Below are 11,406 nucleotides of genomic sequence, written 5' to 3'. Positions count from 1 at the left end.
TTAGTTTATAAAGAAACCATGCAATGAGAAATTCTGTGGAAAGCAAAAGTCTTTCACCATCTTTAAAAGTCACATACAGCAATACACACACACACAAAAAAAAAAATCTACTTTAGCATTGCCAAGCTTGGATTCACCTGACTTACATAACCTTTATCTGTTAAGAAGATAAAATCAATATACAGAAACAAATGTGAAAGCTGGAATTGAAGAGTCAAAGAACTAAAAAATTAGATTCTAAAGACTATTTATAAAGACTAGTTCTCCTTATTATATTCACTCCATAGACCTTCTAGGATGCATAATACGTGGACTTCCCCCAAGAGACAAAGTAGAGCAATCTGGTAAGAGATTAATAAAGATGTGAAACTCTTTGGTGTGGCCTAAAATCCTAGGAATTTGCCCAGACTGCTTTGGGGAATTCATCAGCCTTACCAGGCCCTTTGTGGTCTGTAAAATAATCCAAGAGATAATGATGGCTTCAATTTATAATCTGGTCTTAAGAGTTTAAGACAAGAGAGGCAGGACTATGCATAGCCATGAGAAAAGTCTTGAAATGTCTAGATACACTTTTCATCATCGAAATCAAGATCTCGTTTCACCAAGGACTGGGATTATGAGCTACTATAACTTCACATACAGCCACTAAATAGCAACCATTTAGAACTACACAGGATAAACAGTAAAGTACTATTGAGCCTCTCCTCTCCTTCTCTTATTCATCAATCCATCCTTATACCTAACTCCAAATCCTATGTCTCGATTTAATGGATCCTTGATCCAGTTCCATGGTATTCAGCCCACAATACAATGATGTCTCACATTTTATATTTCTTTTTAAAGCTGCATATTATCACTTCTTCAGAGAAATCATTGCATGGACCCTCCTTTCTTCATATAAGTAAAAAAGCTACATTGCTTCTAACTTAAATTACCTTTAAAAAGCAAACACTGATGATGTACAGACATTTATTAATGACTTTCTATTGTCATTAAGAAATCCACCTCTTCAGTTGCTACACAAAACCTTTCATGATCTAAAACCTGCCCACTACTTCAGTCTCTCCTCTTGCTTCCCATACAGCTTTCACTTGTATCAGCCACTTGCAGTTCCTGGGCTTTTCCTGATGCTCAGTTTTTTAATATATGGTCTCCACTGTCTGGGAGACCTTCCTCTGTTCTTCACTAAGCCAGCCACTACTTCTCCTTCAGAGTGTACCTAGATACATTTCCTTCAAAAAATCTTCCTGTTTACTCCCTTCTCTCCTTACTGGATGCTGCCATATCAAACAAAACCTACCTCTGAAATAAATTTACTACATTGTATTAATATCACCAATTCATTTGTCTGTCTTTCCCTCTTAAGTTTGCTAAAAGTTGGGTCATAAAATAAAAATTCTTCTACACAAATTAGTAAAAGAATGCTCAGTAGCACCACATTTTTTGCAGGATGCAAATCCAGCCTTTGAATGGAAAAAACCCTGTGCACAAAGATGCAATTCACAGCAATTAACCAAACAGTCAAAGAACAGCAAAATACTTATGGAAAATAGAATACAGACACACTGTAATATTGACTAGCCACTTAAAATTATGCTTATAGGGCTAAGGATGTAGCTCAGTGCTAAAGCACTTACCTATATGTGCAAGGCCCTAGGTTCAATCCCCAGCCCTGGGAAAAAAATCAAATTATATTTATAAAGAAGTCATAACACTGTAAAATAATGATAATCACAGTAAATGAGTAAAAAGAAAATCTAGCATTTAGTATGGTCTAACCTACATAAAAATTCATGAAAAAAAATTAACATGTTAGGAGTAGTTTTCCATAAGTTGCAGCATTATAAATTTAGTTTGTGTATGTTTGTGTTTGTTGTTTTGCAGTGCTGTGAATCAAAATTTTAACTTGAATTATGTGACCAAGCCTCCAGAATGATTTTTTTTTTCCTTTGAAGAGCTGGGGATCAACTCCAGGGCCCCTGAATGCTAGGCAAGAGAACTACTATTGAGCTACATTCCCAGTCCCATAAATTTTGTTTTTAATCCTCCTTGTTTTTAATTTTTAAATTTCTACATTTCTACTTTTAATTTCTAAAATTTGCAAGAAGTGTTTTAGAATTGTAAAAAAAATAAAGTTGCAATGAAGAAGAAACAATAAACATTTTTAAACTAATTCCATTGAAGTCCATTGGTCAGAGAAGCCTGCAAACTAAGAAAAGGATGGCACTTCCCTTCCTACTGGATAAGTAAGATACCTGTAGAAGATGAATGATACAAATAAAGTCAGATCCGAAAGCCTACAGGGACAAACACAGCAGGACAGCAAATAAACTAGAGTTAGCAGATATGAATTTTTAAAAGAAAAAAGAAAGTCTTTTTCTATTACTGAGGCTATTTTCAGGTTCCAAGGTAAAATTCCTGTATGTATTATTAAAAGGCATAATTTGGGTATTTTGTGAGCTGGAAATGGTCCTGGAAGTTGCCAAAACTGAATGTACATGGCCTTATTAGGTACTTTTGAGCTGTCTCGTTAACACCCAGTCAAGTCCAACAAGGGCAACTTACAACATGGATGAAAAAAAAAAACTTCCATAAGCTTTATACTAAAAAAACAAAACTTCCATAAGGTTTATACTAAACCATTGTGCAAGCAAGATTCAGTCACCATTTTTACAATTTTCGGAAATGAATCAATTCTATACCTTTTATTGACTTCTGGTTATGTTATATTAGTGTTATAACATTTTTCTCTAGTAATTTCAGCTAACTTATTAACTATGTAACATATTTTCCTGAATTTCCATATTTGATTCTAGAAATATACATTTCAAATGTTGAACGGTAATTATACTTTTTATCAGTACAGATTAGAAATCCCAATCACCTCACAATTTTAGATATATTGTTATAAGAAAAAACAACTATGAACCAGTGACTCACTCAATTAGTTAGCGGCACTGCTAAAAGAATGTAATCCTGCCATTTGGCCTTAGGCACTTGATAGTTTTGTACACTGTATCTTCCTTATTTGGTAATTTCACATAGAGCATGGTTATCAAGTTAGAACTATGAAAGGATATGTTCAGAAACACACTTTCATTAAGAAAACATCTAATAAGTGCCTACTTTGTGCTAGTATTAAAACTACTAGTTAAATCTTCCATAAATAAAAATAACACACTGGCAAACCCTCAAAAAAACAAAAGAAAAATCTTTCACCTTCCCCACTAGATTCAAAACTATGAAAGAGCCAAGTCTTTCTATTTACCGGGGTCTTAGCTCTAGGAAAATCAGAACATAGGAAACATGTTTGAGAACTGCATAAAGAAGCAGTCCCAGCACTTGCGTCCAGGTTATTTCCTACAACCCAAAGAAGGCGGGTCACAATGAAATGTGAAAAACAGTGTTGAAAGGCAGTAGCCTGGGAACGCGCGACCTAGAGTTCACGATGATAGGTTTTTATTTACTCGCGCCGTAACTCAGCAATAGTTTTCCTCCGATACGCGCTAAGACACAGCGTCACCGACTGTCCTTTCCCGCCGCCACCCCTTCCAGTGCTCCACGTCCCACACTCTCCACAAAACTGCGCTCCGCTCCTCACACTCCCAGAATCTGCTTCGCGGGAGCACCTTGAGCTCCCGCCCAGGAAATTACACGCAGCCGGCGTCATTACGCAACTTCCGGCGGGGCTTACTTCCGAGACAGACGCGGAAGTGTTAGAAAGCGCCGGCTGCCGGTTCCGCTGCAAAGTTTCTGGCCGTGTAGTCCTCCTTGGGGACATCCTGTAGAGCTAGTATCGTGCAGGCCCGATTTCGCCACATCAGAGCAGACAAAGCCCGCGCTCTCCCCCGCCAGTAGGCCTCGGAGCTGATGTCGGCCTCATCCTGAAGTCCCCGTAGTGGGGCCAGACCATGAGCCTCTGGTCTGCCTGACCTCGTCGCCGCTGGCCCCGCTGCACTCCAGCAAGGCCAGGATGAAAAAGCTCCCGAAGAAGAGCCAGAACGAGAAGTACCGGCTGAAGTACCTGCGGCTGCGAAAAGCGGCCAAGGCCACGGTGTTTGTGAGTCTGACGGTCATTCAGCCCGCCTCCGCCTCGAAACTTTGCTTCCTCGTGAAATCTTTCCCCAGGCTGATTCCCCTCCCAGAGTGACAATGTTAGCTTTTCAGTATACATTACTACTTGTTACTCCTTGGATAAAATACATAATTTTCCTCATCCTGTTTTCTCGTCTGTAAATGAAAGCTAGTAACTAGTTACCCTACTGGAGATTAAATGAAAAATTGCTTGGTACTCAGAAGGTCTGCCAATAAATTTTTTTTTATTGATAGTTCAAAACATTACAGAGCTCATGATACATCATCTTTCATACATTTGACTCAATTGGGTTATGAACTCCCATTTTTACCCCAAATACAAATTGCAGAATCACATCGATTACACACTCACATTTTTACATAATGGCATATTAGTGACTGTTGTATTCTGCTACCATTCCTATCCCTTACTATCCCCCTCCCCTCCCTTCCCCTCCCATCTTCCCTCTCTACCTCCTCTGCTGTTGTTCAATTCTCTCCCTTTTTTTTTCCCTCCCCCTTGCCCCTCACAACCTCTTATAATTTTGTGTAACATTGAAGGTCTCCTACCATTTCCATATGCTTTCCCTTTCTCTCCCCCCACTCGTCTTTGTTTAATGTTAGTCTTTTCCTCATGCTCTTCCTTCCTGTTCTGTTCTTAGTTGCTCTCTTTATATCAAAGAAGACATTTGGCATTTGTTTTTTAAGGATTGGCTAGCTTCACTTAGCATAATCTGCTCTAATGCCATCCATTTCCCTGCAAATTCTATGATTCTGTCATTTTTTAGTGCTGCATAATACTCCATTGTGTATAGATGCCACATTTTTTTTTATCCATTCATCTATTGAAGGGCATCTAGGTTGGTTCCACAGTCTAGCTATTGTGAATTGTGCCGCTATAATCATTGATGTGGCAGTATCCCTATAGTAGGCTCTTTTAAGGTCCTCAGGGAATAGTCCGAGAATCTGCCAATAAATTTTATTTAATCATTATCGTTATTACTGCAGAACTCTCAGAAATGCCTGAGAATTAGGCACTGTTGAACCCTGAAGCTCAGGGATGATTTGCCCAAGGGCACTGTGTCAGAGCCTTAAATCAATTCCACTTTATAAATTCCTACACAGCATATTTCCCAGGTACCCCACTGTCCCATAACTGATCCCTTAACTAAACAGGCACATGAACCTTTCAATAATTTCTGTCTTGTAACCCACTTTGAGTCTCCTAGGTGTTTCTTAACTCCCACTCATACATTATGCCTTCTGCTCCTGCCTTTCTTTATCGTCGGGGCATCAAGTTTATTAAATGAATAAACTGGTTTGTCTGGTATAACTTTGTGTTACAACATTCTGATTTGCCTTTATGCCTGGAAATAGGGGTGGAGTCCTCGAATGTTCCCTCACATCTGAATCAATAGTTTATCCCTTCATTCTACCAAAAGCTTAAATAACTCAGCATTCTTGGAAGCATAAGAGTTTGTAAATTAGAATACTCCTTCCAAAAATATTCATTCAGCATTTTCTCTGTGCATTGGATAAAAATAAGAAAATTAAAGTTAAGAGAACTTGACATCTGATTGTTTCTTTTATCCCCCATATGCCAAAGTCATGAAGGAGGTTGTGTGAAGAAAAAGGATACTGCTTTGAACTTTCAAACTTAGAGGTTCCATCTGTGGGACATCTGGAATGGAACATTTCCTTCACAATTGGTGCTTAAGAGATGGAGTCATTGGAAAGATGGCACTGGAATATATACAAATAAATTATAAAGTTTAGGAATTTTAAACACTAGATTTGACTTCATTCCAGTTTGTCACTTTAGGGTATAATTATGGGATGCTTTGAGTTAGATTTTCTTTGTCTCTCAAAAACCAAAGCTCCCATTGTTCTCATAATTATGTAATAGTGTGAATTTAATTGGTATGCCATTTTCTCTGCTAATGGTTATTCTAATTAAAGTGGCCATCTATCTTGGTTTACCAGGGACAGTCCTACTTTACCATATTGTTCTTGTATTATTAATAGTGGCCCCTTTTCACTCAAAGGTGTCTCGGTATGGGTAATATATAATTACCCTACCTCTATAATAGAACCTGACTTTCCCTAGAGATTTATTTATAGCTTGTCTGGAACATAGAATAGCTCTTCTTATCCAGCAACAACAGTCCTTGGTTTGAAATATGGATACTGTTCCCAGAACAATGATTTGACCTTTATTTATTTTATTTTATTGTGTTTAAATTTTTTCTTAAAGGAAAATGCTGCTATTTGTGATGAAATTGCTCGTCTTGAGGAAAAATTTCTTAAAGCAAAAGAAGAAAGAAGGTGAGCTGACTTCATTTTGTGTTCAGAATCACATTTTTTGTGATTAACATAGTGTAATTGCTCTTGGGAATTTTCTCCCGTTGGATTTTTATGTACTGCACAATCCCTTGACTGCTTGATCAAGTATAGAGAAAAAATATCTGTGGAACTGGTTCCCAAACCTTGAAGTCATATTGGACCATGATGATGAGACAACTCCTCTACTCATCTTTCTGAGTCTTCTTGCCATCTAATAAGTAATCTTATTATAATTCCCAAATAACCAAGGGATAATATTCTACAAATATTTGTTCAATCTTTACTTCTCTATACAAAGCACAATGAATATATATACATCCGACTGATAGTATATGCCCTTCAGACACCTGACACTTTCCAACTTTAAGGTAGAGGAGTCCTCCAGGTACAAGAGAGAAAAACTACAATCCTTATCCTTGTTTCTTGAAGTATTGATTATATTCTGGGACTTTGTTATTTTGAGAGTTCAATATGAATCTTATTTTTATGAGTGTGATAATCTTTGTATATAATTCTGGCTTTTTCTGGTGTTTGAGTAAAGTATTGAATTGAGACAAAATGGAAGTTCATACCTCTGCTCCCTTTCCTTCCCAACCTCAGGTACTTGCTAAAGAAGCTCCTTCAACTTCAGGCTCTAACTGAAGGAGAAATACAGGCTGCAGCTCCTTCCCACAGCTCCAGTTTGCCTCTGACTTATGGTGTGGCCAGCTCTGTGGGAACTATACAGGGAGCTGGACCCATTTCTGGGCCCAGCACTGGGGCAGAGGAACCATTTGGGAAGAAATCCAAGAAGGAGAAAAAAGAAAAAGGCAAAGAGAACAGCAAACTGGAAGGTACATTATGATATCAGTTGCTCCCGTGGCTTAGCTACTGATGACAGACCTGTTACTGACTGGTAGACATATGGCCACATAAACACTTTTTAAAGTCCCTTGAGAAGTAAGTATCTTATTAGAGCCACCTTGGATGAATAGATTCTTGTTAGACGTGGTTAAATGTCTAAAGGAGCAGACTGAGACCCCCTCTTTCCCTCTTCCCCCAACTCTCAGGGTTACATTTGCTTCAGTCTTTCCGAGAGGCAGGGAAGTGGGCTAGGTGGCCTTTTGAGCACACTACTAGCTTGGGAAATTTCTGATTTTACAAATGAAGAAGACTTAAAAATGTAATGCTTTAGCTCCTAAGCACTAATATTAAAATTGGTTACCATCTAGGGGCACATTAGAAAGATATTCAAGGCTTTGGGAAAGGGGAAATATAGTGAATTCAGTGAATATAGATGGTCCCAGACTTACAGTAGTTCAGCTTAATGATTTTTCAATTTTACAGGGTGTGAAGGCAATATGCATTTAGTAGAAACTATACTTTGAATTTTGATCTTTTCCGAGAATAGCAGTATATATAGTGTGATGCTCTAGTTCCATGCTAGGCAGTGGCAGCAAGCCATAGTTCCAGTCAGCTACACAATCATAAAAGGAAACAACTGATATACCACACTGTGCTGTATTGCTAAGCCATGATATTTGGTAAGTTAGGTTAATTTTATGCATTTTCAGTTTAAACTTTGTTCAGCTTACAATGGGTTTATCAGTAGATAACCCCATCCTGAGTCAAGGAGCATCTTATATAATACCAAGGCTGACTTATTACCCTTAGCATTCCATGTATAAATTTTTCCCTTTCCCTCAGCTTTTGGGAGGGGCCTAAAGTGGGTGACCCCAGATTTGCGTTTCAGTTCTGAAGAAAACATCCAAGAAAAAGAAAATGGAGGGAGGTGCTCGCAAGCTGGTTCAGCCCATTGCCCTGGATCCCTCAGGACGGCCTGTGTTCCCCATCGGACTAGGGGGTCTAACAGTATATAGCCTGGGGGAGGTGAGTGAGACCAGCAACATATAGAGAGGAGAATCAGAAAAATCTGGGAATGGGGTTGAGCCTTCCCTCTCGGTTCCCATTAGCAGCCCCTTGCTGATCCATACCAACCCCAGAAAATCTCCAATCCCTGTGAAACCAGGTCAGATTTGTCTGCTACACAGCCAACACTTTCTCTATTTTCTATGTGATTTCAGTCATTCTTTACAACCCAAAGTGGTTCTAAAGACTACCTCCATAAACACAACTTCTAAATCCTCAGTGACCTCAATCCCAGGTTGGGGAAATCTTTTTTATAGATCATCACCGACCGACCTGGCTTCCATGATGAGAATACCATCTACCCTGTGGGCTATTGCAGTACTCGGGTGTATGCCAGCATGAAGTGCCCAGACCAGAAGTGTCTGTATACCTGTCAGATCAAGGATGGTGGTGTGCAGCCTCAGGTACTCGATCAAATACAACCTCTATTTTTTTTTTCTTTTTTTAAGACCTTTCTGTGTTCCAGGCACTTAATAAGTATCCCAATTCTGACACTTTACAAAGTGGATACTATATAATCACCATTTGGATAGCCCCAAGATACCAGAGAAGTAACTGGCCCTAAGTCATATCTCTACTAATAAGTGGTTAAACTGGGATATGAATCTGTATCTGTCTGATTCTCAATTAATGCTTTTCCATTGAACCACACTACTTTGTCATCACGTGAGGTTTGATCAAGCCTGCTAAAATTAAGTACAGGCTCAGATACAAGGAAGATTAGTTTGATACACCACCATTTCAGATTGAACCAAAGTGGACATAGCATATGGCTGCATATACTCTTAAGGACCTGGGACTCCTGACCCCCTCATGCCATTCTTCATCCTTCTTAGTGCTAAAATGTAATGCAGCTCACTTTCCCCATCTGTTACCTCTTCATATTTGGGAAGAATAGACCATTTTCAGAGTTCCAAGCTTCACTGTCAGATGAGGTTATAGATCACTAGAAAATTGTATGGAAGGAGGTTAGAGGCAACCTACCTCTAATATGAGCAAAAGGTGCTAGAATCCTGAGCCTGCCTGATGCACGTGGGTAATATTGTATCACTCCTGTCATCTGACACTGGTAGGTGAAGTAGAAGAGTTCAAGTAACCTTGGTCATGCAGCAATTCTCTTCAGAAAGTAGTACAGAGATCCACTGTTGTAACAGTGTATCCTGTTTATAACAAATCTGTAAATGCAATGCAAATCTTAATCAAAATTCTAATTGAATTTTTAGTAAAAAATTGATAAGCCGAGTCTTCCACCAAAAGATAAAACGCAAAAACATTTTCTAAAAATAAAATGTGAGATTTTTAGTTTTTTAGATCACTAACCTCTATTGAACATTATTTTTAGGTTATTGTGAACTAAATCTAGCTTTAATTTTTTCTGCCCAACTAACATTGACTTCAGGCCAGGTCGGGTGGCACACATCTGCAATCCCAGCAGCTCAGGTGGGTGAGGCAGGAGGATTTCAAGTTAAAAGCCAGCCTCAGCAAAAGTGAGGCACTAAGTAACTCAGTGAGACCCTGTCTCTAAATAAAATACAAAATAGGGCTGGGAATGTGTCTCAGTGGTCAAGTCCCCCTGAGTTCAATCCCCCCAGCCTCCCCCCCAAAAAAAAGTTACTTCAGGATACAAATTAAATACATAAAATACTTGGTTGTTTGCAGATGATGTTATTTCATTGATCTGTTTGTCAGTACATGCCAATATGACTGGAGGTGTATGTGTGTTTGTGTTTGGCATTGAAGATTGAACCCAGGGATACTTGACATCTGACCTAAATTCCTAAATTCCTAGCCCTTTCTATTTGAGACAGGAGCTTGCTAAATTGCTGAGGCAGGCCTGAAATTTGTGGTCCTCCTGCCTCAGCCTCCAAATAGCTGTTGATTACAGACATACACCACCATGGCTAGCCCCAATAAGATTTTCAGTTACTTGAGTATGTTTTATGCTATAAATATGTTAAAGGAAAGTGTAAAAGAACATTTTTAGTCTTAAAGTAAGGTCAAAATGTTCCTTTAGCAAGATATGGAAACACAGAAGCTATAAAGGAAAATAATAACAGAGTCAACTTTTAAAAATTTAAATGCTTTGGCATGCACAGGGCCCTGGGTTTGATCCCCAGTACCACCAAAAAAAAAAAAAAAAAAATTAAGTACTTTGGAAAAAAAGATACCACAGAGTTAAGCAACAAACAGGAAGAACATGTACACCATGGGATTGATGTCCAGATACAATACTCCTTTTTTTTTTTTTTTTAAAGAGAGAGAGAAAGAGAATTTTAATATTTATTTTTTAGTTTTCGGCAACATCTTTGTTTGTGTGTAGTGCTGAAGATCGAACCTGGGCCGCATGCATGCCAGGCGAGCGCGCTACCGCTTGAGCCACATCCCCAACCCCCAGATACAGTACTCCTATAGAGTAATATAAAAATAAACAATCAAGTAAAGAGGAAGTCACACCTTATTTTTGCCTTTAGGTACATATCAGACTTTAGTAATATCCAGTCTTGGCCAGGGTATAGGAAAATAAGTATGTATACATTAGTCAGAATGAAAACTGGTAATCTTTTTGGAGGGTAACTTGGCAATATCAATAATTTTAATGCATATGTCCTTTGACCCAGAATACTTCTGGGTAATCTCATGTTTCCTAGAGAAATGTGCAAATGAGAATGAAGAATAACATGTAACAGTGTACATGGAGACTGATCCCAAGTGTTTTTAAAATATCATTTTTATTTGTACTTAAGGATATAAGTAGCTGGATAGGAAAGGGTCCAAAAAGGTATGGAATTAATTAAATTTTGACTGCTGAAAAGCAGTCAATCAAGAAGTGTGGAATTGAAACAGAAGACTTCTGTATACTTGTTTTTTTTGTTTTTTGTTTTTTTGTTGTTTTGTGTGTGTGTGTGTGTGTGTGTGTGTGTGTGTGTGTGTGGTGGAGCTAGAGATTGAACCCAGGGCCTTGTGCATGCAAGGTAAGCACTCTGCTGACCGAGCTATATCCCCAGCCCCTTGTTTGAATTTTTAACAGCACTATAGGGAATTGTGTGTAACCTATATTCTAGTATGGTATACAGCAGCTTC

General features: G+C 38.6%; 1 protein-coding gene across 7 annotated transcripts in view; it reads left to right on the top strand.

The window, feature by feature from the left end:
• The first annotated feature begins 3,712 nt into the window (after positions 1–3,712).
• Positions 3,713–11,406, top strand: part of Tbrg1 (transforming growth factor beta regulator 1) — a 30,787-nt gene continuing 23,093 nt past the window's right edge. For all 7 annotated transcript variants that reach the window (XR_013090378.2, XR_013090377.2, XM_076846232.2 and 4 more), the window contains exons 1-5: positions 3,713–4,060; positions 6,329–6,399; positions 7,018–7,250; positions 8,150–8,286; positions 8,583–8,729. Coding sequence is in view for 5 of the 7 variants with exons in the window: in XM_076846232.2 (XP_076702347.1) it covers positions 3,974–4,060; positions 6,329–6,399; positions 7,018–7,250; positions 8,150–8,286; positions 8,583–8,729 (675 nt within the window). In the remaining 2 variants the exon portion in view is untranslated. The remainder of the gene's footprint in view (positions 4,061–6,328; positions 6,400–7,017; positions 7,251–8,149; positions 8,287–8,582; positions 8,730–11,406) is intronic.

The sequence above is a fragment of the Callospermophilus lateralis genome, chromosome 2 (assembly GCF_048772815.1).
Source record: "Callospermophilus lateralis isolate mCalLat2 chromosome 2, mCalLat2.hap1, whole genome shotgun sequence".
Lineage (NCBI taxonomy): Eukaryota > Metazoa > Chordata > Mammalia > Rodentia > Sciuridae > Callospermophilus > Callospermophilus lateralis.
Note: the sequence above shows the minus strand (reverse complement) of the source record. Positions and strands in the feature narration are given on the sequence as shown.